The sequence below is a fragment of the Aythya fuligula genome, chromosome 19 (assembly GCF_009819795.1).
Source record: "Aythya fuligula isolate bAytFul2 chromosome 19, bAytFul2.pri, whole genome shotgun sequence".
Lineage (NCBI taxonomy): Eukaryota > Metazoa > Chordata > Aves > Anseriformes > Anatidae > Aythya > Aythya fuligula.
The window spans coordinates 3,364,618-3,390,773 of NC_045577.1; the positions used below are offsets into that span (position 1 = coordinate 3,364,618).

The 26,156-nt window shown below is 46.2% G+C and overlaps 2 protein-coding genes across 7 annotated transcripts; one reads left to right on the plus strand and one right to left on the minus strand.

Moving 5' to 3' along the window:
- The first annotated feature begins 2,201 nt into the window (after positions 1–2,201).
- Positions 2,202–21,945, plus strand: CIZ1 (CDKN1A interacting zinc finger protein 1). Of its 6 annotated transcripts, none has more exons than XM_032200196.1 (16): positions 2,202–2,492; positions 2,794–2,981; positions 5,078–5,199; positions 7,650–7,816; positions 8,537–8,672; positions 9,572–9,632; positions 12,308–12,381; positions 12,763–12,842; positions 13,912–14,094; positions 14,421–14,551; positions 15,370–15,454; positions 16,041–16,154; positions 16,479–16,655; positions 17,311–17,380; positions 18,470–18,591; positions 21,194–21,945. In XM_032200196.1, the coding sequence occupies exons 2-16, from the start codon at positions 2,872–2,874 to the stop codon at positions 21,797–21,799; spliced, it is 2,238 nt and encodes a 745-aa protein (XP_032056087.1). In that variant the 5' UTR covers positions 2,202–2,492; positions 2,794–2,871; the 3' UTR covers positions 21,800–21,945. The 6 variants fall into 6 exon arrangements, with proteins under 6 accessions (XP_032056087.1, XP_032056086.1, XP_032056088.1 ...); XM_032200195.1 differs by having other exon boundaries at positions 2,845–2,981; XM_032200197.1 differs by having other exon boundaries at positions 2,845–2,981; positions 21,257–21,945.
- A 1,219-nt stretch (positions 21,946–23,164) lies between these two features.
- C19H9orf16 (chromosome 19 C9orf16 homolog) lies at positions 23,165–26,151 on the minus strand. The gene is made up of 2 exons (XM_032200202.1): positions 26,037–26,151; positions 23,165–23,432 (listed from the first exon to the last, which is right to left on the minus strand). Exons 1-2 carry the CDS (start codon positions 26,149–26,151, stop codon positions 23,239–23,241), a joined length of 309 nt encoding a protein of 102 aa, XP_032056093.1. The 3' UTR covers positions 23,165–23,238.
- Between the last annotated feature and the right edge of the window lie 5 nt (positions 26,152–26,156).

Genomic DNA, 26,156 nt, shown 5'->3' on the forward strand with positions numbered 1-26,156 from the left:
TTTCTTGGTACTCTTATAGGCACTGAGAAACTGAGACTGCTATTGAAAATCTGAGTGTGCACAGCTTTACTAAAGGTTGCATAGCAAGTCTTGGAACTAAAATTAAAAGTACATCTGCACTATCCAGTTATGTTCTGTAAACTAGAAATGTCTGGTTATCTGCAGGCCCGATCTGGTCCCTGGAACAAATTCATATAGCCCAGCAAAAACTTGTCTGACTATGTAATGCAATCCAGCTCCTGAATAAAAAGCTTTCCTATGGTCTGTCCCCTTATCTGCCAAGAAATTTCATAACCCTGATCTAATTGTATAGAGGTGTAATGCAGGTTGCCTTTTAGTGATGATCCAAAAACCCATGTTAGTCGCTTTATGGAAGAGTACTTTCTGGGTCATTTTCCTGTCTTGATCTTTTGATCCTCATAATGCTGTTTGATTTACTCCCATTGTCAATGAGACAACCTGTGTGTAATCATCCCTGGCCCTAGGACACCTAGGTTTCTGTGCCTTGAAGGGATTGAGTAATAACATTGTTCTCTTTATTGTAGATCTAAGTTTTTAAGGTTCCATGTATTCACACATAATGATATGTGTTTACCACTGTATCCCAAACATTCAGCAGCAAGTTGCTTAATAGCTGAAAGGGAGGTGTTCCTCACAGGAGGGGAAAAAAAACAACTTGATTTTCAGCAGATGAGAGGTCTATCGTGTACCAAAAAACGTAAATTTATATGTAGCAATGCTCAGTGAAGATCAACAGTACCCTTTAGGCTGTCAACTTAATAAATGCTGTTTTGTAGTCTGTAATAAAGAAAAGAAAGAATCCTAGCTCAATTTCCTGCATTGTTAACTTGCATCTATGTGTCTTCAAACCGAGCAGCAGGATTAACTGAATGTAGAACTTCTGTCTTCTGGATTCGGTTAAGCAATCTCTAGTAGGCATGGTGTTTACATCTGGCACATAAAGGCATTTCTGAAGATCAGCCTATGGAGTATGGGACTAAATCAACATTCAGATTTGTGTCCAATGCAGTAGTATGTGCATTGAATTGTAGACTTAATGTTTATAAACTTATTGAAGAAGGTTTAATAATTTGTGTCCAGGACAAAGCAGAAGAAAGCCTGTCTTTAATGTATCTGCTTAATAGAGGGATTGGTCAGGCATATACAGGATCGTAAAACTATCCCTCCCTTACCAGTGCAGAACAGACTGGTAACCGCTGTAACAGGATGATTACAGAAGCAAAAAGGATCAATTATGCAAAATGATTAGAAAAAGATTCCACATGTTTTCTGCTCCATGTATGTATTCCCTGTGATGATACTTAAGCTTCAATGCTTAACAGGAGAGCATTTTCTCTGTGTGCAGACAGCTGTGACAAGATAAATGGCTCTGGGCATTACCATGGCCAGTCATTGATTCATACGGTTGGTCATCTCCAAACTGATTATTGTAAAATCAGAACAGTATAAAAAGGCCCAAAGGAAAAATCAACATATGCTGTTGCATTGAAAATTATTAATGCTAACTGTATATCACCAGCAATTGTGTTCAGCTTACAACACTTTCACCTAAAAATCAATTTTGAGGCCTTTAATGAGTCTTTATTAGCATGAATAAAGCAGTCTTTATTGGCGTGAATAATAAGACTAGAAAGTAAATTATTTCAGGATGGATTCTCTGGAATGGCAAAGAGCAGAAATGCATCTTCACCCTTGCTAGGTTTAGTATAAGAAATGACAGTCACGATATATTTTTTTTCATGCAGAAGTCGTGTGAATTGGACATACTTAAAATTAATTCACCACTGACAGAAAACAAGTGCCGCAGGAAGGGTTTTGCTGCAAACTCTCACAAAAATAAATAAATAAAAAAGTGGATGGACCTGCTAGAAAAGTCATCTCAGCCTACAGCACAGCGTAACATTGCAAAAGTCCCTGTTTTTCTTCCAGGTTCTCATGACAAGCTTGCCAAGATGTGACCACAGCAAATGGCCTGAGGCTGTTGGTTGTTTTTTCTTCTCCCATCCCTTCAGCAAGACGGTTACCAAAGATTCCCCTGGACTATTAAAAAACAAACAAACAAAAAGGGGGTTAAAAAAAAAAAATAAAAAAAAAAAGCAGAAAAGCAATGTAGTCGGCTACCATCTGCTCCTCCTCTTCAGCCGCTTATTGCAAATTCCCCTTGCCCCAGCCCTGGCCAGATGGTGCCCATCACCTCCCAACCCCTGTCGAGGGCTGAGGGGACCCCTCTTCTGTGCGGGGGACGAGAAATGGAGGTGTCGCAAGCCGGGGCGATGTGAGAGGAGGCTCCGGGGGGGTGATGCAAACCTTGCAGGGACGCCCTCTCGGAGCGGCTGGGTCCTCCAGCCCTCCAGAAGGAGCTGCCTCCTGCCCGGGCTGGGCCGGGGAGCGGGGCCGGGCAGGTGCTTTATTGTCCCCGGCGGGAAGATGGAGGCGGCTGGTGGGGAGCGGTGAGAGCCCCGGGGTGCGATGTGAGTGCCGGAGGGGCAGGGAAGAAGGGAAATTGGAGAAAAAAAAAAAAAAAAAAAAGGGTAAAGGAAGAAAGGGGGGCGCGGGGAGGGCTCGGCGAGGAGGGGAGGTGGGGTGGGGGGGGAGAGCGTGTTTTTAGGAGGTGGGGTTTGGAAACCTCCTCCACGGGCTGCTGCTTGCGATGACCCCGGGGGAAAGAAGAAGGAGGAGGAGGAGGAGGAAGGGGGGGATCGGCTCAGTGAATGAATGGGCGGCAGCGGCGGTGGCGGCGGTTCCCCTGCTCAATGGCTGCTGGGCTGCTAGGCGCCAGCCCCGCAGCCGGTGCCTCCCTCGCCCTCCCGTGTTTTGTCTCAGGCTCGCCCCGTTCGGGGCTCCCCAGCCATGTTCAACCAGCAGCAGTTCCAGCAGCAGCTGCTGCAGCTCCAGCACCTCCTCCAGCAGCAGCAGCACCACCACCACCACCACCATCCCCCGGCGCAGCAGGGAGGCCGGTAAGCGCCGCTACGCGAGGCCGGGGATCGAGGGCCTGGCCCCGGGGGACCGCTCGCCTCCGCTCCCTCCTCGCCCTACCCCCGGCGGGGAAGGCGACAAAGGGAGGCGGGGGCGGGCGCTGCTGGACGCCTTGGAGGCTCGGAGGGAGGCCGGGGGGTGTTGAGGAGGGGGGTGTGTGGGTGCTGAGGGGGGACGAGGGTGATTCCTGAGGGAGGGAGCCGCGGGGGGAGAGGGCTGAGGGCCGGCAGCCCGCTGTGGGGAGGCCGCGCCGCCGGGCGGGTCGGGCTGAGGCGTGAGGAGCCAAGGGCCGCGGGTGCTTGCCGTGACCCTCCCGCTCCCTTCAGCTGGCGTTTTGGGAGATGGTTATCAGCCTGCCAGGGCTGCTCCCGGCGCTGAAATCCCCGAGGGGGATGTCAAATGCCCCGGGGTTGAGCGAATAAAGCGAGATGCTCCGAAGGGAAGAGGCTGCCCTCGCAGCGAGCGGGAGCGCTGGGGTGGTCGCTCCTCAGCCAGCGGGGAGTTCGCTAAAAAAATGCTGTTTTTACCCCCAGAAATGTGTCTATGCACCTCGCCGAGCCTTGCTGAATAAAGATGCACACTTTCGTCTTGTATTTCTATAAAAAATTTATGACGGTGGTTGAACTTCAGTTGTGTTTGTTGTGTTTTGTTTTTTTTTTTTTCTCTCCTGGTCAGGGCGAGGTTAGTGGATGCTGTTTAGGCAACTTGTTTCTGCAGTGGCACAACGGCTGAGGACATGACTGGGCATTATGGGGCGTGTGTGGGGAGAAAATTGCGTTTTGTTTGTTAGAAGACAAAAAACGTATGCCAGATTTTTTTTTTAAAAGAAAATAAACAGGGTTTTCTGAAAAAAATTCAAGAGAGAAAATAGCTGTTTTGGTTCAAGCAGTTGTCCCTGATGAGCTGAGATTTATTGAACTAATAAAAAAAATCCCTGAAATGATGTATTTAATTGCAGTTACTGTGCTCTGTAAAGCCTTATGCTCTGGAAATTCACAGCAAGAGGATGTGAATTTAAGAGCAAAGTTAATTCCTTATTTAATAAATTATAAAAAAGAAAAAAAGACTTTATCCATATAAAGCATATGGTTATGAGAGAAACGTGGGAATCTTTCTGTTCTAGAAATATTCATCTCCCTAAATCTTCCATTTTTGTATGTCTAAAACTGTAACCAAAGCTGCCCTTAAAATGCAAATATGAGGCTGCGAGCTAGCATGGATGCATCTCGTACCTTTAAAAGTATGTTTTTTCTGGCAGAAATTTCTTCGCTCTGAGACTGGAACAATCTAGACCAGGAAATGTGAAGATTAGCTGCTGTAAAATCTGTCAAGGGGTTGTTTTTTGTCAGCATGGTTATTTTGATCCATGTTGGTACCTGTTTACAGCCCTCTGACAGATTTAGCTGTGTCAGCAGTCGTTTTTAGAGGTGGGCCTGACCTTGCAATCGCCTGAAGAAATGCCTGCCCGTTTCTTCAGACTTTTGTCTCATGCCTGCTCCACCCTCCTTAGGATTGGAGAGTCCTTTTCAGCTCACTTCTTCCTCCTCGTGTTTTAAATACGAAGGCTGTGCTTTATTTTATCGTCCTGTTCTTGCAGTTAGGGGGCACCATTTACAATTGTGACCTGTCTGGCTCTGTGTGGGAGGCATAGATTTTGGAAAATGTGCTTTAAGCTACTGAGAAAACTCCCTGGTTTTTAGAACTTTTGTTGTTGTTGTTGTTAAATGTAGCTGCTGATCTAGATCGCTAGTTTCTGCTGAGGAGCTGCTGCATAATTCTGTAGAACTGCAGTCAGCTCCTGGGCTTTTTTTATGCTGCTTGACAGGCTTTATGTGGGCTTGGTGCTAAGGAGTTCTCTCTGACCTCAAATTCCTTGATAGACAATCTGTCAGCTTTGGAAATTCCAGGAGAGTGGAAGAAAGCGGATACAGTGCTGGTGTACGGTATCTTTTCATGCATGTATATGAGCATTTCAGCTGTTCTTTGCTCCTCCGTTTTGTACTTGTTAGGTCTCTGAAAATGAAGGGTATGTTGGTTTTTTTTATTGGATTCTTATGATTAATACCTTCTTTTCCAGGGGTTTGCCACCACCACCACCGCAACAGCAACAGATGCTGAGCTTACGTGCAACAAATCAACCATCGCTACTCAATGCCAATCCTATGCTTCAGCGGGCCTTACTCATGCAACAGATGCAAGGTACTGTCGTTATGGGAGACGCTTTCTTACTGGAGTTATTTAATCACCCTTTGTAGACTGAAACCGTAGTATGGCTATTTCTTGCTGAACCATTGCTGTGTTTGTATTTGGCATTTCTCTTTATCATCTTTTTTTCCTCTTCAAATTTGTCCATAGAACACATCACAGAGGTTCTTCAGTTGATGAAAATCCCATGTGCCTAAGCGTTCACAACTGGGAATAGCACTAGAAGCTATCAGGTTAATATTAAATATGTGCATTGGAAACACCTTCCCTCTTAGACTTGGTGGAAAGAGTATTTTTCCACCAATATATTCAGAGAAAATACTTATATTTTTATTATTTGTCTCATTTGGGACGCTTAACCAATTTATTTCATTGTCTGTTACGTTACGCTAACCTCATTTGTAAAAGTAGATGCTTGTCTTTGTCCAAGCTTAGTGGAATACAAACAAATAAAGCATATTGTGGTGAAAAATGGTTTGGGTTTCAATTGTTGTGTGGAATTTTGATTCCCTGAAATGACTGACATCGTGGGTAATATCACTGGGATTGGGCAACATCATTGTATTTCCAGAAGTGGATTTTTGATATATTTTCAAAACAAATTTATGGTGCTGCCTTAATTAAGAGCATTGCTACCATAAAGATATTAGGAATAAATACCTGATATGTGTTTTCAACATAGAACATCTGTACCTGGGACAGTTCTAATATTACTAGTTTAGGTTAAAGCTTAGAATTTTTCTCTCGTTTGTGAATTGTGCCCTGATGTGAAGACAATAGATTTATTCTGCATGTTGTTAACTTGCCTTTTGTTCTCTTGCCCATTTAGCAAGAGGGCTCTCTAGTGACCCCAGTGGCTCTCTACAGTCCTGTGTCAGGTTGTAGGGAAACAAGCAGTAATGAAGAAAAAAACACATTCTGGAGATTGATGCATATATTTGTGTCAGGGGAAAATTGACTGACTAAAGCACAGTCAGTCATTCTCCTTTCTGATACATTTAATGTTAGCGTAGTCTGGCCTTTTCTCTAAAGTAAAACCTCTTATTGAGAAGTCGTATTCAAATAGTATGCCAAGGACCTGAGGCAAATGAGATATGAGAGCAGGAGAAGGTTTATTAATGAACACTCTATGGCACTTTGTTTTAGTGTTGTCCCTCTTTTCACCTCTATATGCTGAGTTGCATTGTGATTTCCCTTTCCTTACCCTGTACCAGCTAGCCACTAGTAACATGCAGCACAGATGTGATGTTCGTTGTGGCCCTTCATAGGGATTTGAATTTTTTTGGGTCATTTTCACATTTGGGTTACGTGTAAGAATATCTGGTGCTGTGGTATTTCTGTACCTGGGAAACACCAGCATAAATAATTTATTGCCTGCATTCCACTTCAGCAGTGGGATTAGGAAGAAAAATAAATACTTTGAAATGTATGCATGGTCCTTTACAGGTACTAAAGCAAGACCAGGAGATAATTTCTTGCCTTATAGGTGTGTTGTTTTTTTTTTTAATGCAGCTACATATTTTTACAGTAAGAGATTATTTATGATAGGTAATATGAGATTAGATTACTTTTGAAGGCAAACATAGGGTGTGCTCCCTGTTGTGTTCCAGGCTTTAAGCAATGCAGCTTGACTTCAGATTTTGGGTGCCTGTCTCCAATCTTCTCTGGGCTGTTTTAACAGCTCAGCAGTTGGAATATGCACTTACTCAAGTGCGAAGTAAAAAATCGCAGTATAAGTCCAGGTTCCCAGAATGGTAGACAGCTTCTCAGGGTGTGGCTGAGGCATATGTACACTTCCATTCCCTTATCCCCTGAAATGGGGGACCGCCTTTGGAAGGGACTGTTAAGACTGTTAATGGTCTGTGGATGCTGAAGAGAACTGTTCAGAAAGCAGAGCATTATAATTGGAAATGGCAACATCTCAAGTGTCTCAGTTTAGCTTGACATGTTGAGCTTGCTTGATAACCAGGTGGCAGAGAAGACTGTCAAATCTCTGTTTGAAAAGTCCAGTGTTGTTTTAAATGAAATGCAGTTGCTGGCCAGTGTTAAATAGCATCCATGGTATGGCGTGAGCTGCCAGCTGCACAAATGTGGGATGAATTTTTCTTTTTTTACAGAGAATTTCTGTAAAACGAGACTTGTTTTCTTGCGAACACAAGCACTGGTGTGCTTGGATCAGATAATTGCTCTAATGATCTTAGCCTGCAGTGACAATTGTAATTAAAGAGCCCAATATATAGTAATAGTTGCTATCACATCAAATTGTTCTATGGGGACTAAAAAGGGTAGAGCATAGAACATTCATATGGCACCCAGAGCAGTCCAGTGTCTCGCGTGGAAGAGCTCTTCCCTTCTCTCCCTGTTGCTTGTACGGGATGGGGGAAGATTTCCTCTCTATTTTGCATACCTCAGGGTGGTGATGTGCTGTGTGTTTGTATTTGTAGGAAACTTGCGTGGATTTAACATGACAGCCCCAGCACTGCAGCAGTTTTTTCCTCAGGCTACAAGACATTCCCTCCTAGGGCCACCACCTGTTGGGGTCTCATTAAAGCCGACTCGCCTGGGCTTCCCCAGCCTTCCCTTCCAGCGGCAGAACCGGATGTTTCGCAAGGTGAGCTTGTAGTTTCCAACTTCTTACGAGCTTTGTGCTCCTTTTCCACTCACAGTGGTTGACTGTATTACAGGTAAAGAGCAAAAAGGACAGAACTTTACAGTGAAAACTATTTTTGCACCATACTGCTGACAAAGAAATGAAGAAAGAAGCCCATCCCTAAAGTTCCTGTGGCCCATATTTACATTTTTGATGCTAAAGTCTTCTGTCTGTTCTTGCCCAGGACAGAGAGTTCCTCATAGCACAAGAGTTTAGATATAAAATAGAAGGAGAATTTAGAGGTACCAACTTCAAAGTAATGACAGTAAAAGAAATCCTGGCTGAGTACTTTGCTTTACAGAAGCCAGAGTTTCTACCCCTTCAGCCTTTCAGAGCAGTTTGGTGTTCCCAAATGACCTGCTGCTGCCATGGACATGTCACTTTGCCTCTTTGAGCTGTTTTTCCTTTTTAAGGTCAGAATTATATCTGGTCATGAGGATTTCGTAAAACTTAATTTCCCCCAAAAAATTAGTATTTTGGAACATGCTAGAAAAAAAAAAATGAACATTCTCACCTTCCACCATTAAGACCTCTGTGTCCTGGAAGTTGGTTTTGGATTAATTGACCTGGTACTTCTCCTCCTCTTAGATAAGCTTTTGCATATTTGATCCCATTCTGTTGGATAAAGTAGACTTCCACACTTGGACTGTCCTTTCTCTAGAGACTCTCTGCCTGTTGCAGGACTTCCAGAGGGTCCCCGACAGGAAGCGGGAACTAGATGCAGGTTCTTCATCTCAGACACAAGGTGATGAGAAAATGGAAATCCCGGAGGAAGTGCAAGCAGGGTCAGAGCAGAACAACAACTCTCCATCCACAGGTAAGAGGGAGCCTGTAGTGAAACAAATGCTTCCAGACAATAAACTCCTCATGGCTATTCCTGCAGCAAAGACATGGGATGTCTTTAGCCTTATGTTTTACTCTAATTGTAAATACCTAAATCATTTGTTGCACCTTCTGCTTTTGGTGCTTTTTATATATACTTTTTATCTGGATATTCTTGGTAGTTGTAAGCCAGCTCCATATCTCTTGCATGAAAACCTCTCAGAATTCATCTCGACAATGAGCTCCATTTGAGATGAGGAGAAAAGAGAACTGGTTTGAAATTAAAACTTCCACATTGCTTTACTCATGCTGAATCAAACATCTCGTGGAGTTACAAACATGAAGCAGAAGCAGTCCCAATCAACTTGCTTAAGGAAAAGATGAGTTGAATGAGTGCTCCACTTGTCAAACTGAAACTGGCACTGAATCTCTTGCAGTGTCTGTACAATACCGAAGTAGAAATATTCTTTCTGCATACTCAAAAATGCAGGAACATGGTGAGGTTGTGGCCAGTGTGTATGTGGTGGGGAAAGTTACCCGAGTAAACGGTTGCTGTCGGATGGCTGTGCCACTTGACATAGGTTAATGTTCCAGTGGTCTGGGCTCTTGTCATCTAGGTGTAGGACTAAGACCCAGTTAGTAGATGTAAGCATGGATTTCTTTCTGGACCACACCTCTTACTGACATCTGCAATAAAACGCATATCTCTTAGGTCATGAATTTCTTGAATTATCTAACCTTGTCACTACAATTCTCAAATTCAGAATAAGCAAGTATACAGTATTATTTGCTCTAAATTAGCAGGGATTTTTTTTGGTACTGACCATTCAGTTAGGGAATGTGCTTGTGGTGCCATGGGTTGCTTTGCTAAGGAGATCTTCTGTGTTCCTGCAGGACCAAGAACTCCAACAGAATCCGTGTTGAACGCTGAGCCTGCAGCAAAAAGACTGAAGAGGTATTTATTGAATGGGGTATCGAAATAGTTACAGGCTTTAGAGGTATTGTCAGGTATTGTCTAATTTGGGGCAGTACTGTACTGGCAGTCAGGAGGTATTTCAAATGATTGTGAAAATCTCATAATGCCTGCTGAGATCCAGGATGATATATTTCTCTAAACCTCTTGCCTAACTGCCAAAAAGAGAACTGAGCAGTCAGGTATCAGCAGAGAAGAAAGCTTTGGGATATGTTAGGTAGAGTGGGCATATAGGAGAGGATGGTTTATTTTGTGGAATGAGAAAGGGAAAAGAACCAGTACTCCCTGGTATCTGAGCCCATATTCATGGGCGTTGAGTTCTGTAACCCTTCTGCAAAGACCGTCTTTGCCAGTATCCCTGTCTGTTAGGTAAAAATAAACAAAGGCAATCCTATTATCCGCAAGGGCTGTGCAGCACACAGGCGAGCTGGCCGTTGCAGGCTGATCTTGGCACTCCCTGCCTCTCTGGAGGGTGCAGGAAGGCACAGGCAAGGCTGCATTGCCATCTAGTGGGAAGGCACGTTACAGAGCACTGTGCCATCTGCATGGTGCTGTGCCTCTCCCAGAACTGTCACTGTGAGCTGGTGCGGGGGGGAGAAGAGGAGGAAGTGAATAAAGATTTCTGGAGGCATTGATTTGAGAATTCTCTGACATATGTTAATGACTATGAGTCAGGGCTCCTGGGTCCTCTTATCTTCCCTGTTAACAATTCACCGCGTGGTTTCGGACAAGTTTCCTCACCTCTCTGTTTCCCATCTGTAGATTAGAGATTAATGGCTAGCTTTAGGGAGAATATTCCAGGATTACTTTGATGTTCTGATAATACTTTCATCATGTAAAACATTAAAGACTGATAAATATTATGCGAGCAGGGACCATTGTGAATTATGGACTGCAAATTAGCAAGAAAGTGAATAAATTCAATTAAAGCTAAGTCAAATGCATTTGAGCATATGTTTTGTTAATCTGTTTGCCAAAGCTAATTTAATTTTAATTACATTAATATTTAGTAGGGTATTAATCAAAGTCCTGTTACATATACTCAAAAAAAAAAATCAAGTGTGAGTACTGCAGCAAACCTGCTATTAGGAAAATCCTCTCCTAAGCAGTAGCTAGGGACTGCCAGATTTGATGCATAACTTATGGCTGGTGTTTAGTTAGAATAGATCATTCTTCAGCTTTTTTTAAAGTGTTTCTGTTTACTTTTAATGAATAGATGATAGCTCTCCGAAAAAAAAATGGTTTACCATTCTCATATTGCCCTCCGCAGATGAGAATAGTCTCCCTCCATTAGTGTCACACTTTTTTTTTCTTGTTTCATCGTTCCATTTCCCTCTGGCCAGGAATACCAGCCTCCTTCTTCATTTCAGGTTTTTCCCACTTCTGCTTTTTCTCCTCTGTGCCATCTGTATGCCTGGAACAACATCCTCATTCCAGTGCAGAAAGCACTCATCTTCAAATCCTCCTTGAACACCCAGTTCTTCTAGCATGGCCTGACAAGTATCCATATAATAGCATTTCCTCCTTAGCTCCTGCTTGTGATGGCTTTTGCTCCCCTAGATTGCTCCCTAGATTTGCAGTTTAGGCTGCAAACCCTTGCCCTGGAGTGCTGTCACCATCTGTGTGTGGTATAGTGTTGAGCCTGTTGGCAGCACTTGACAAATAATGTTAATGCCAGCCACTCTTGTTTTCATCATGTTTGCACTGCCCAAACCCTGCTGCATATTTATAGCCGTATAACCCAGTTACATTTTCACTTATCAATCTGATAAATTATGTGGGGGGTGTGTGCGTGTGTGTTTGGATCACAGGATTCAGTACCTGCGCAGTCTGCGTTCTTGCCTGTGCAGAATGTGCTGTCCCATATTGGCAGCAGGATCCTGGCAGGTGGGGTATCAGGCTGGCCTGAGGGAGAAGGCATTCAAGCCATGGTGAAGGTGTTAGTCCTGATGGAAAAATGGGAGATGGGGAAAAGCATTGTGAAGTACAGTGAGTGTCCTCTGCAAGTCAGCCATTTTTTCTCAGCAGTCTCCCCGGGATCTTTTTCACCTTAGTAGATCAATAGTACCAAAGAAAACAAAGCAAAGTCCTCTGATTTGTGTCCTGGACAGCTCTACTTCCCCCAAAAGCAGAACTGTGGGGACTCTGGAATGAAGCATGACTGATAGAAATAGAACAGGCTGTTATGATGAAATCCCTGTAAGCTGTAATTGAGAACCTCTCTGTTCTCTCATGCACAGAGCAACCTGGAGGGATGTCCAGGCTCTGCAGTTTCACTGCAAGTCACCGATCAAAGGAACGAACTCTGAGAGTCCTTACTAAGAATATTTCCTGTATGAGCTGATTTCTCTGCAGGCCTCAAGTAGGAGAGGGCGGTGATCCAAAGAATCATTTGTAACTTTCTTGTCCAGTCTATTTGGCTGCTGTTTCTGAACCTCTTCTAGAATGATCACTCTCCATTGTTTTCATTTATTTCCGCATTGCTTTCATTTATTTCTGCTGAATCCCTGCCTGAAATACACTTCCAGTAGCTTATTGATTAGGGGAGTTTAGTGGAGAGTGTGGTAGCTTAGACCCCAGCCCATGCCTCGGTGTGTTTTCTTGATCTCTTGGTCTTTAACATGGCAAATAAGGTTGTTCTCTTGATATCCCTGAAGTGTGACTGAAGAGTCTGCATTAGAGGATGCAGCAGGCAGCAAGGAAGAGTCGAGCACCCATGGCCAAGCTGATGGTGAGTTGCTGAGCACTGTGATTTGCACGTTTAGGGCACGCCTTTCTGGAATTGCACTTAACTGTCGGCAACCATGGATCCTGTGAGTCTCTTCAGAAATGCCCTCCTCTCCAGTCGTACTGGATGGGGAAAGGAGGAGAAAATGTAGGAACCAAATCCAAACATAGTCCCCTAAAAACTGTTCTGTTACTGTTGCCTAGCAAATGCAAATGATGGGAAGAGTTTCCGTCTTTAATAAGGATTTATATGGAGAAAGGTTTGTATGCTGGGCTTATGGCCAGCAGCACTGTGAGGAAAGCTCCCTGACTTCACCTGCTGCTTTCTTTTTTTCTGTCATTGCTATTTTGATTTAAGACAGCTGAAAAGACTCTCTGTCCCTAGGTACAGACAATGTAAAGGAGTACGCAGCTGAAGATCTCTCTAAAGAGAGGAAATTCTCTGAGGAACCAAAAGCTCCTGAGGTAAGCAGACACCACTCCAAGCAGGCTGGGGTGCTATAGAACATACAACCTCCCCCTCCATCCCGGAGATGCCTGTTGCCACTGGGAACCAGATGGCACCCACGTCTGGAGCTCTGTCTCCTGCTGTAAGCTGTCGTCCCTAGCAATAAGGCATAATATGTCTGCAATTAGTGCACAGTCTGCTCTGACTTGCTGCTTTTGTACCTCTGCTAGCCTGTACCTTCCCTACTGCTGCCTGTTTGTGGATGCTAGGCTCGGCTAAGAGTTCAGTGCTCATATGGTAAGAAGGAAAGTTGAATTGAAAAAGCCATTGAAAAACCTATATATTAAAGGGACATAGCTAAAAATACACCTTTTGTTGCTGAAGAACAGACGTAAGAAAATTGGGTGATGGTAGGAAAGATGCAGCTGCTGTGGGACTTGCCATCACAGCAGGCTTGAGCAGATAGTGAGAGTCTATGCTTCTGAAAGACATCTAGGAAAAACTGAGGTGAGTGAAGCTAGCAACCTGAGAGCCTTTTTTTTACGTGATTTACCTTGCCCACGTGCTAGACATTAAACCATCTCTTTTACGGTGTAAATCTGTGAAAGCAGACAAGATTTAACGCATGGTGTGAGTCAGACTTGAGTCTTCTGTAACCGAAGACATTTGAGGCTTAAAAATGTGGTCAAATATATCATCCTGCCCATGTATGAGTTTTTTCCTCTGTCAGGTGTGGTTCTGAGTTGCCTTTTGTTCTGCAGGAAGGCATGAGCTGAGAGTGTCCCTTACCGAGGGACCACCCAATATTGCTCGTTGTTCTTCTCCAGTGACTGGATCACACAGTGTCTAGAGGCTGTAGAAACAGCCGTCTGTACTAGTAGGCCTGCTACCATGACACAGGAACTGTTGATCTGACAGTGCTGGGAGAAGGAGTGTATGTGTCTTTCTTATCAGCCTCCTGTGAATTCAAGCTTAAATGTACTTTCGTAAGGGACAGAGAGCTTAGGTCACATCTAAAAAACAGGTGTAATTTTTAGTGTCTTCTACTGAGATAGTGGATTTAGTCTTGATTCTTTCTTTTGGCAGGTGTTGAGCTCTGGAGGTTCACTGAAAGTAACTATCCAGCAGAGCAGCGAGAGCAGAGCTATCAGTACAACAGCTCTGAAACCAGGGCACTGGACCTGCGAGGTGGGCACAGCTGACCCCAGCCCTGAATCGGTCCTTAAATTCTACTGTTATATCTGCAAGACCAACTGCTGCAGTCAGCAGGTATAAATCCGCAGGTCTGACTGGGGTGGACTGTCAAGAGAAATGAATTCGATGGCCAGCTGCCATGGGTGCAGCAGGAGACTTGTTAGCCAGAGGAACAGAAAAAATGATGACAGGCGTGCGGATAAAGTAAACCTCTTCTGAGGAGCTGGCAGGCAACCTGCTAGGGAACGAATGTGGGTGGATCCACAGGCAGCCATGCTCTTAAGCTTTTATACCATTTCATTGTTATATAGCAGTCAAGAGAATGGAAAGCATAGCTCATACCTATTATTTTCTGTCTTTTGAATACATTTAAATGGATCTTTCTCCTAACCTTCTCTTAGAATTTCCAATCCCACATGGCTGGAATTCAGCACCAGCAGCGCCTTGGGGAGATTCAGCACATGAGCAACGTTTGTTTTGTTTCACTACTGCCTATGGTGAAGGAGCAGAAGTTGCTGGCAGAGAAAGATGGGTGAGTGTTGGTCTGAAGTAGATAACACAACCTGGACAAGGACCTACACAAGTTTCAAAATTCCTCAGGGCACGAGGGTGCCTCTGTATTCTAGGATAATGTACAAACTCCCTCTGGTTTCTGGTGCCTTAATCTGCTTCAGGCATCTTCCTTCCTTCTTTTTAAAGGATACCAGTGTGAATTTTGATAGAATCATAGATTCATTCAGATTGGAAAAGACCTCTAAGATCATCTAGTCCAACCTTTAACCTAGTACTAAAGTCTACCACTAAGCTCTAGATCTGCATGTTTCCTGAAAAATGTTTCTTCCAGGGATGGTGATTCAACCACTTCCCTGTTCAGCCTATTCCAATGCCACACAACCCTTTCAGTAAAGAAATTTCTCCTAATACCCAACCTAAACCTCCCCTGGCACAACTTGAGGCCATTTTCCCTCGTCTTACCACTTGGTGCTTGAGAGAAGAGCCTGATCCCCACCTCACCACAATCTCCTTTAAGGTAATTGTTAAGTACAATAAGGTCTCTCCTGAGCCCTCTCTTCTCCAAGCTAAACAACCTTTGGAGAAAAGAAGGTGTTTTGGACCTGGTGTGCAGTTTTTAATACAGCAGATCAAATTGGAGACTTGTTCTAACTGGTGCCTTTGTGTCAGCATGAGCTATGCCTGCGATGTAAGGGGCTGGGAAGGGGAGAAGATAAATCCAAGCCTGTGAAGATAGGAATGCTGAGGAAAATAAGGCTGAGAACAGATTGCAAATTGCAGTACTCCATGGAGAGTGTAAAAAGGTGTGACTTACAGATATATCCATTGTCACTTCAGAGAGACCCAGCAGCGGTGGTGTAACACTTGTCAGATACACTTTACCGGGGATCTTATCAAACATCGCAGGACCCAGGAACACAAGGTAACAGCCATGTCATCTTTGTACTGACCTTTTGTGGGGATTGAGTGGAAGTGTCTAGCAGCTCCTGCTCCCCAAGCAGCAAGGGAGAGGTGATTGGAGTGGAGAAATGCACAGAAAGTTCTGCCAGTAACGCTCTCACTGTCTGAAGGCACTACTGTGCTACCTGCTGCCTGTGAACACCAGTATGGGTTGAACTTCCAGTTACCGTGCTGTGTCAGTATTAAAGGTGCTTCAGGTGGTTTTGATTCTTGACTTTTCTGAATAAATATTCAGAAAGGACCTACTGTTTTTAACTAATCAGTTTTCAAGCTAAAATTTAGGCAGGTCACTGTATTTATTATGTGTGTATTTGTTGGCTCCTAGGGAAAAAATTCCACAACACCTCTTACAAAACACGTTTTGCTCTGCATGTTTTCCACTGTTTTGGCAGGTAGGAGCTAGCAAGCCCTTTTTCTTGAAAATAAGACGCTTTTTTGTGGTCTCCCTGTTTTAGATGCAGGTCTGTGTGTCTGTTGCCAAAGATTTATCTGCATTTTTTCAGTGGCTTCTCGTGGCTTACTAGATCTTCTCATTCTTCTTTCCATAGCTGGCCAAACGCTCTCTTCGTCCTTTCTGTACTGTCTGCAGCCGCCACTTCAAGACCCCTCGCAAGTTTGTGGAACATATGAAATCCCCTGAGCACAAACAGAAAGCCAAAGAGGTAATACTGCCTGAGTGGAGAGCTGCACAACATTGGAGGTAGCTACGCTACAGAGCAGGTTAACTTTCAGCTCCTCAGACTACTGCAGGGATAAAAAGAAGGCATGCAGTTCATCAAACCCCATTTTCAGTTTTAATCTTTGTCTGGATTCCAATTGTCAGAGCTTAAAGAAATTAAGTGAGAAAGGGGCAAGGTGTTGGGCTTGTCTGCAAACAAGACAGCTTAGTGCCTCTCTTGCAGTCCCATCCAGTCTGTGCAGAGCCTAGGGTCTTCCTTGGTTAGATGGAGAGTGCGGAGTTGATCTGTCTTTTCTGTACCTGACAGGTGAGAATGGGAGAAAAGGAGTTGGGCAGCCCAGAAGATTCAGAGGAGTTGATCACAGTGGATGCTGTTGGCTGTTTTGAAGATGATGAGGAGGAAGAGGAAGAGGAAGGAATTGGTGAGGATGAAGATGACCTTGATGTAGTGCTGGTAGAGAATGAGGATTCTGCTGCCAAGCAGGTATGCCATGCAAATGGAGAAGGACTGATCTATCTGAGAATCTGCGGTGGGCTCCTGTGACTTACTCGGTCTTGTCTGCTTGAGCTCAGGGTTTAGAGAGTCTAGTCAACCTTGCACCCTACAGCAGGAGGGTGAGGGCCCTGAACAGAGCACAGGACAGTGCAGAGGAGAATTGGGCACAATGGATAGGATGCAGAAGGGTGTTTCTGCTGTGCTGTACAGCTCCTACTGGTGCCTTCAAACATTACCTTGTTGTTGAGGAGCATAAGCGATGTGTTTTCAAGGGAACAAATTTCTGTCAAAGACGTTGACATAGTCTCTTTGAATAGCCCAGCAGCAGCTTGGTCTCATAGCAAACATATGTGTGGAGGTTTATCTTGATAAATACCGTTCTCCCAGTAGAGAGCTGTTACCAAGAGGAGGAACATGGCTAAGCTACTTCAGACTTTGATGTGTAAGGGGTGTTTTTAACCCTCGCGATAAAATGGCCTCCTGACATTGGGGTTTGTATCTGGCCCTAAGCATATGCTGTGCAACTCCGTCTCTGGTGTGTGAATCATCTGTTTTACTCCCAAGCTTACCAGAAAAATGTAAGGTCCCGAGAAGGGAACTGGCATAAATATTGGCTAGGCACTAACGTTCTTTTGGTTTCCAGACTGGGCTGAAGGAAGTGTCTTTGGAGGATTACGAAGGAAGTGAGAAGTATTGTCCAGACACAGCCTATGGTAAGCGAGCACAGTTGAACACTAAGGCCCACAGAGCTTTCTACGGCCTCATGCTGTAACTGTAAGGGAGGATGGTCTCTGTCCACTGCTGTAATGAATTCTTCGGCCATATTGCTTCAGCATCTGCATCAGACTGGTGCAGGTCACTGCTGCCTGGAGACAATGCCAAGTTGCTCTCTTGTACTGTGATAAAATGTAAGGATGTGATCGACGTTCGTCAGCTGTCGTTCCCTTTGAGGAAGAAAGGGTGAGAGCCAGATACCTTAAGAAGGCAGGAAATGGAGCAAATAGGGTAGGCGAATAAGCTAGGTGGCAAACGAGGGATGCTCTGGAAAGATGGAGCCTGAAAGCGTATTGATTAGAACGCTTTCCAGCACAAATGCAGCTTGTACAGAGATACTGAGCAGTACTGACAGTATCGAGCTCTCTGCCAGAGCCCAAACTGTGCATGTTTCCTCTGCTTGAGAACCCCCACGCTCTACCTAGTGGTTATTCAGACACGTTGCTGGACTGGTGGGCAGCGTTGCCTCCAGATGGCTGTGTCTTGTCCCCACCCTGTAAGCAATTCTGACTTCAAACCTCTAACGGCCACTTGTGTTGCGAAGAGGGCAGCTCTGCAGAGGCTGTTTTGTGCCCAAGGAGAGCGCTGTTTACACCAATCTTCCATATCGCTGTAACCTTCCACTATCGTGTGGCAGATGGAATAATGATTCATGCTGTGAATGTTCTCTGCGTGTTCCTCTTGCGCGCCTGCTGTCTTCTGCTTGGTTTGATCCCATTACATTAGATCACATGTTCTCTGTAGTTTTCCATTGTATTCTTTTTTCTTTTTTTCCCCTTAATGCTCTGTGTAGTTTCTTTGCTCTGGCAGCCAGATTTCTCTCTGAATATCAAGCACACAGCCATTCCATGGTAAGACAAGATATTCAGCAAGTCATCTTGCAAAACCCCTGATTAACAGAAGCAAAGCTTTCCAATTTTCCTTCTTCTTCTCCCCTCCCCTCCTTTAATTTCCCTTTTAACATACTTTCATTATTTTGAGTTCCATTCAATGTGATCTGTGATTTCCCTTCCCCTCCCGTTTCGCAGGCCTGGATTTTCTGGTCCCCGTCGCAGGTTACCTCTGCAGGCTGTGTCACAAATTCTACCATAGCGACTCTGCTGCCCGGCTCGCACACTGCAAGTCCCTGATGCATTTTGAGAACTTTCAGGTTAGACCCTTTGGCGATTGCATGGCCTGGCATTTGTTACCCCTGTGCGTGTCTCTTCAGTGAATCCACCCCATTAGCTGTCTTGTCCTCAGTTCATTTCCATCATCCTTGGTGTCCGTTGTGCCACAGCTTTCTCCTGGTGTGCTCTGTGCTTGTCTCCCATTCACCCCTTTAGATCTAAAACCAGTCCAGTCCTGTTTTCCTAGCTACTGCTGCTGTCATCTTGTTGCCCGTTTCTGGCTGGAAATCTTCCTCAGAGTGTCTGCTCTGTTTGCTGAACCTGTGGAGTCTGTTGTTGAGTCTAGGCCTCCTCTTTTCCTTGTTAGACAGATTACAGGTGGGTCAAAATGGGGAAAGAACAAGACAGAAAGAGGCTGCTCATTTTAAAGAAGGTTGATGCGTGTGCATCTTTTCATGGAATACTGCAGTGACTACAGAAACAGCTCCTTTAGCCGAAATTGAAGGTGATTCATCCATGAAGGGGCCTGGTAAAATCAGATATTCACCTTAGAAATCTGGAAATTGAGCATCACAGCACACCGTGATGGACTACAAGAGTGTTTGGTCCCCAGGGTCAGCCTGCAGCAGGAAGTCAGTCGGTCTGTCTGCTCCACCTTCCTAGAAAACTCCTTAGCACAAAGCTCTGCCAGCTGATGCTGTTCCTTAGGCTCCACCTAAAGCCGCAGCATTGCCCCTTGCTGCTTTCATATCCAGAAGCTTTCCCTACTGGGCTGGCCTGGAATCTGCCTCCGTTGTTCTGTCCTTGTTGACGTGCTAGGGGCCTGGATTAGTTCCTCGTGGGAGGTATGCAGGACTTGCACTGGCTCTGCCCTCTCCCTTTGACCACTGCCTGCGTAGCAGAGCAGCATTCCCTGAATCTGGAAAGAGGGAAGGTTCCCACACTGACCATGTCCTCTGCCAGTACCCAAAAGCTGTTTCCCTACCACAGATGTATCCAGCTGTTGCTGCATCTTAGTGTTTTTCTGCTAATTGTCAGAGAAGTTAACGATTCCCCATCAACCACTGTGGCATCCAGCAGGGGTGGGGTTGCTGCAGAAGCCAGCACTTAGAGCTGTGGATTTGGAAAGGCAAGTAGCAAGAGAACACTACAGCTGTTCCTTGAGGGTTGCTCATCCTCTCCCACCCCTGCAGCTAGTCATTTCTGGAATGAAGGAGTTGGCCTTGCAGCTTTCCTGGCTTATTTTAGATCGGCATAGAGTGAAACTGCAGCAGCAGCGTGTATGCCTCCCTTCTGGCCCATTTAAAAGCTGAAATCAGACGCTTTTCAAATGGACACTGGAGTGACCTGGAGGGATTATTTGTGGCAGAAGTCCAGCCTTCAATATCTGCAGGCAGATAGCTAGTCTGCTTGGCTGCATCACAGTCTGAGTTAAATCATTTCCAATTTCTGGAGTATTCTCATCAGAGTAGGCTAACAAAGGATTTCAAAGCAGAGAATTGTCTGCTGTGAGGCAGTTTACAGCATCACTTTGAAAACAAACTGGCACACTTGCGCTTGATTACGTTTGGGTACAACATTTGACTTGACTGATCTAGCTCCATTGCATTATAATATTACACGTATTCCACTATTTGAGAGCAGGGAAAGAACAAACCTGCGATGATACACGAAATGAAAATGTAAAGCTGCCTGCCTGGCGTGCTGTAATTTCACACTGCAGACTACAGAGCACTGCTTAGACTGGTGAAAGCCAACATGCTGAAAATAATTTTGTGAAATCGTCAGGTCTAATGCTAGTGCAAGTTCAAGGGACCTTTCAGCAGAAAGCTGACAGTTATGTGGTGGGGGGAGCTGCTGCGGAAAGGGAGCTTTGTTTCATTCCCTTAGCTCATGCTGTGTCTGGGACTTGGAAGACCAGATTCCTGCTGCATGTTAGCTAGCTACAGAGAGTCACTGTTTTTCAGAAAACCAGGCTTGAAAATGGCTAGTAGCCATCTCAGTCTCTTTACAGACCTCTACTGGCTCACCACGGTAGCTAGCGTCGAGTCATTTTACTGTCAACATGCTTACCTTTATTCTGTAGACAACTTCAGTACCTTGTAACAAGAGGATATTCTTGGTATCTTAGTGTTCCTACCAACAATTTCACTGATAGCAGAGATTGTATCAGCAGAATGAAAACTCGTAAGCTTTCAGTCTTGCTGTGGCTGTTGACCATGAAACCGCTCCTCTCTAGGTCAGGGCAGCGTGTAGCCTCATGGAGCTGGGGTACGTGCCATTAGCTGGAGCAAGAGCTGTCACTTGCACTATCGTTATCTACCAAGTCCTGAGTCTGACTGATATTAACAGTTACCAAAACGTTATTTTTGTCTCAGGAGCCACACGTGTGCCATGCAGTCACTCAGCATTTAGTCATGAAGTTTTTAATATCACCACTTTTTCTGACAGGAGCTGACCCTTCTCTGCTTGAAAGCCTCAGCAGCCAGGCCAGGAGAGCTGCTGAGACAGGGTGTGTGCCCCTGCAGATCCTAGCTGTCACTCACCATTGTTTTTGTACAGGTTTTCCTGGACCAGCTTCTCGCTGCAGGGACAGTGGCTGGGCTGGGCTCGTCTCTCATGTTGGTTTATTTATGTTTACAGAGATACAAGGCAGCAAGGCATCGTGCCACAGCTGCCTACCCCGAGGCTCCTTTGCATTCCCAGGGCTCCAGCTCCCAATTGCTGGATGATCAGAAACAGCCTCCTGCTACAGCAGTAGATACCGGCAAGAAGACGGATGCTGATCATGGGCTAGACAAGGAGGGTACAGAGCTGTCAGCACCGCAAGAACAAACTTCAAGGTGTCCAGAGGGTGAGGGTGAGCTGGCCACCTCTGTAGCAGAGGGCAAAAGCCTCGCCAGCATGACTGATGACACGTGTGGAATCGCGGTTGTAGAAGAAGAAAACCTGCAGGAGGAGAGCAAGTCCGCTACCACTAGTGCCCATTTCCCACCCCCTGAAGAGACCAGCGCCGCGGGGGAGTTGTTGGGACATGCTGCGTCCGAGGAGGAGGAAGCCAATGCAGCCGGGCAAAGGGAAGGCACAGACAACTGCCAGGATCCAGGGAGCGAAGGGGGGTTAGGACAGAAAGAGGCAACACACGCAGGTCAGGAGGCAGCAGCAGAGCCTTCCTCCCTAGCCAAAGGTGAGGCAGCCAGTCTTACCTCTGCTGGGTGCAGACGCTCTTCTAGGCGCAAACCCAGATAGAGTGGCCTTAAAGGGAGAGCCCTTTACATATGATATTTGCTGGAAATGTTTATTTTCGGAGTCTTTTAATAGAGCAAAACCTTCAACTTTACTGCTGTTTTTATTTTAAGAATAAAATAAGCCTGGCTTTAGCGTGTCTAATACGGGATGGTGTTGATTATTACTTGTATAGTTGGGATACTACAATTACATGGAAAGACTGAGGCTTGGATTGTTGAACCTAAAAGAAGAAAGTAATGTGATTTTTCTTTTTTTCATAGGGGGATATGGCTTATGAAGTAGATGGATACAGATTTTTTTTTTCCACTAAGAATCGTTTGTAGTTCCTCTCTGCTTCCTTTCCAGGCAGAGAAGTGTATTTCTTGGGAGGCTGTGCGTGCCCAATTCTGCTCCTCAGAAGGGTTTTCTTTCACAGATGCGCACTCTTGGACCAGCACTGTGTCCTAAGCTAGGCAAGAATGTACATCTCGGTCATTTGTTAATACTACAAGGCTTAATACAGTCTGTTCTCATAGCAGAGACTCAGGAACAAATTTTGTTTCAAACTGATTTTAATAAAACAGATTTCTTATAACTTCTTTAACTTTCAAAAACCTCTTTTAACTCTACAGAAGTAGAACAGTAAGACTTGCTTCACTGTGCTGGCTCCAGGCCATCCGGACACAATCGCAAAGTCTCAAACCAGAATGCTCACGAGTACTCCTGTCAAAATGTACAGGCAGGGCTCTGCCCCCATCCCACGGCAGGCAGAGCCCCGTCTCTTTGTTCCCAAAGCTGATGCTGCAGTGGGGACTAACCCTGCTGCTCTGGCTCTAAAGCCCAAGTCCTTAATGGCAGCTCAAGGAGTTAGGCAGCTTCCAATTAAATTAAGAGTCAAAAACATCACCCCAGTAGCTTATCTGCTTGGAAGGGGATAGAAAAGTGCAGTTATCTGGGAGTGTCTGACGATATTTCTTACACTGAATAATGGTGAAGCTGTAGTTCAAGGCAGGAGATGGCCTAAGGCTCCTGTCTGTGCCAGATTACCCCTAGGGGCGAGCCTGGAGTCAGGACAGCCCCTGCCTACTGTGCTCTGTGAGGGAAGAGACTAGAGCCATAACGTTCCTCGCTCGGATGCAACAGCGCAAAACACCAGAGATCATTTTTCCTCTTTGTGACGAGAGCTTGCTTGCAACCAACCTGCATGGCATCAGGCTTCCTACAACCAGCTTTAACCGAGTGGCAGTGCCGGGGGGAGAAAAGAACCACGCTCCTACACCCACCCGCGTGCTTCTGCACCTGTTACCCAGCTAAAGGAAAACAGAAGGTGGAGGCGAATGGCAGGACGCTACCACGGGAAGGAACAAGTAATGGGCAGAAGGAACCTCATCTATTCAGCTTTTATGTGAAACCAGTGACCGGTAAATGTCCTTAGAGATGGAAAGTGTGGGGCCAGCCCACTAGACAGGAGGCTGTGGTCCCTGCATGTCAGCTTCCATGTTCTGCTGCTCGCTCTGCTGCTGGAACTCCAGGCGGGTCTGGCGGTTGGACTCCAGCAGTTCCTTCAAGCAGGCGTGTAGATAATCATTCTTCTCCTCCAGGTGATCCAAGCAGGAGTTGATCTGGTCCAGCATGGAGTTTATTGCTGCATATTCTAAAAGGAAGGGAAATAAGAGACTGAACGATGCAAGTACGTTGTCGCTGCAGTCGGTGAAAGCAGTAAAAGCTTTTGCAAAACGTGCCCACAGCATTTTGGTTCTTATCTGCCCCTGGGTAGGTCAAGTACGATGCAACTGAATCCTCCAGGTATTGAATTCACTGGTCAAATGAAACCAACGGGAAGCTGGAGAACTGGTAACAAGATCAAAGGCACGTTACCTGTAAGCAGCCCAGACCCGTTCTGGGCATAGCTGGCAGCCTTTGATCTCGTGCATAAACAGCTGAGCCCAGGCTGCCTGCTAGTATGTGGTGATCCACACTGCAACGGGACCAAATAAATCCCAAGGATGAGTTAGCCTTTATAGCTGCCCTAGGGCTCATCTTTCCTGATGAGGATGCAGGCACGCTGGCAGTGTGCCCAAGTGTTTACGTTCTGTAAATTACTTGTCTAAGGTTCCCAGGCTGGGATGTGACTCAGGAGGGCCTGGGTGGGTTCATACTGCCACAACATCACTGCCACTGCAGCGGCAGGAGCAGGGCCGAGCCCCAGGGGTGCTGGTAGTGCCACCATCCTTTCCAAAGGGAGGTAAGTGTGAAGCACCATGTCCAACCACAGCGTTTTCACACCCCATTAAAGCTTTGGGTAATTTGAGTTAAATCCAAACTAATTCAAAGTAATCCTAATAGATGGGTTTCTTGTTAGTTTCTTATTTAAAACATTTGTTTCAAGTGCAAAAGCGTTAGTTTCGGTACAGTGGCATTTCACAGTGATGCATATGAACAGCGCTCATCAGCTGACAGCCTGTGCTGCTGCCATGAAACCCTTGCTTTCGGATTGTGCCAAGCACTACTCACACAGTCCTAGAGAACACCCAAAAGCCAAACTGGAAAACCAGCTGAGATAAAACCTCTGCTGACACATTACTTAGGAACTGCCAGTTTAGCACTGGCTGAAACCCTGGCTTGCAGGGGCCCCCGGGGAGCACTGGTTTTGTTCCTTCCTGAAACTGCACAGGCTGAGTGAACGCAGGGAGGCAGGCGGCAAGCTGCGACCCAGGGGGGTGAGGTTTGTGAGGATCGTGGGCAGGGCGCAGGGAAGGAGGCCTGCGTGGGTGGGACGAGCTCACAGCTCACCGCCTGGCGCTGGCTCTTCTCTCTGAGCAGCTGGGAGAGCACCAGAGCCAAGCATGACCCACGCAGCGCCTAGCTGGAGCGGTGCTCTGAGCCAACGAGGGATACAGAGAAGGGGAGGCAAGCTCCTAGGGATGAAGGTGAAGCCGTGCTGAAATCCCCCAGCCTCACGAGCCCAGCTTTGCCCCACTCAGCTGCTGAGCCCAGGCACTCGTACAGGTAGGGTGCCCGGAGCCCAGCACAGCAAGCTCAGGCGCTGCCAGTGCCAGCAGGACGCTGGGTGTTCCTGGGAGGCAGAGGGGTGATGCCAGGGAGAGCCCACACTGCAGCTCGGGGTGTGTTTAGGGTGGTGAACACAGGGCAGTGGGACTCTGCATCAGCACCCCATGGCGCTGCTGGCCCCAGGCCCCCAAATGTCCCTGAGTAAAAGAGCTCCTGAGCTCAATGCAGGATTTGATCTGCGCGTGGTGCTCCGTGTTCCAATTAACAAGATGCCGAGCAGATATAACAGCTCGTTCTGACAACTAACATTATTCACCAGCTTGGGCAAGAAGGCTGTAATCACAGCAGGAACCTAATTACTCTCAGTGCCTAGAGCTTTAGAAAAGGCCATTTAAGTTGTACTGCTCTTGGAAGTGGGAAAAAAAAAGTAAAAACATTTTATTTGATTGACTTCTGCTAGTTGCAAGCTTTGTTTAAGGAAAATTAGCCACCTCCTCTAATGAAGGTGTTGACCAGGAGTACGGCTATTCACGTTGTTTCCTGCTGTGCATTATAACAGGAACAGTTACCCAAAACCAACCACGTTCCCTATTTAAGGTCACAGAAGTGATCCACAGCCTCAGCACAACTGAACCAGGAAATATCTACAGATCTTTATGACCAGCTACAGCACACAAAACCCCAGTGGTGATAAACCAGCAGAACACTTAATGGAGAGGCTGGACGCGGATCAGATTTGGTGACTGTCTCCACCACATCTACTCACAAATCACTGGGGGATGATGCAGAGCGGTGACAACTCTTGGGGTATCACAGCTCAGAAACGACCCCCTGTCAGTGCAGGAGAGACCCAGCCACAACTACGAGGTTCACCGATGTAGGTCTCATCTGGAAACCAAAGGGTCTTTTGGGAATCAGAGTATCAGGGATTGGAAAGGACCTCGATAGATCATCTCGTCCCATCTGCCGGAGCGGGATCACCTCAATCAGGTCACGCAGGAACACGTCCAGGTTGGGTTCTGAATGTCTCCAGAGCAGGAGACCCCACAGCCCCTTTGGGACTCCTGTCCCAGAGCCCCGTCACCCCCACCGTGAGGAATTTTCTTCCCACATTTCAGCAGCACCTCCCATATCCCAGCTTGTACCCCTTGTCTGGGAGAGCGACACTCAGCTCTTCACCATTTTCAACAGTGGCAACGTGCCCTTGAAAGGCTTCCTCCTCCCTCCTCCTCCTCCTCCTCCTCACCTTCCTCCCCGAAGCCGTCCCCGTCCCCGTCCCCGTCCCCGTCCCCAGCCCCGTCCTCGCCGTCCCGCCCCGGGGGGCCCAGCGGTGCGGGCGGCTCCGCGTTGGGTCCCGCCATCGCCG

What these genes read in the sequence shown, in the direction of transcription:
- CIZ1 (XM_032200196.1), top strand. Translation starts at nt 2,872, where the DNA reads ATGTTCAACCAGCAGCAGTTCCAGCAGCAGCTGCTGCAGCTCCAGCAC. An exon ending in ACAAACAGAAAGCCAAAGAG is followed by an intron (nt 16,155 to 16,478) that starts GTAATACTGCCT and finishes TGTACCTGACAG; the next exon opens with GTGAGAATGGGAGAAAAGGA. An exon ending in TTGTCCAGACACAGCCTATG is followed by an intron (nt 17,381 to 18,469) that starts GTAAGCGAGCAC and finishes CCCGTTTCGCAG; the next exon opens with GCCTGGATTTTCTGGTCCCC.
- C19H9orf16 (XM_032200202.1), bottom strand. Translation starts at nt 26,151, where the DNA reads ATGGCGGGACCCAACGCGGAGCCGCCCGCACCGCTGGGCCCCCCGGGG. An exon ending in GGACGGCTTCGGGGAGGAAG is followed by an intron (nt 23,433 to 26,036) that starts GTGAGGAGGAGG and finishes CCTTCCTTTTAG; the next exon opens with AATATGCAGCAATAAACTCC.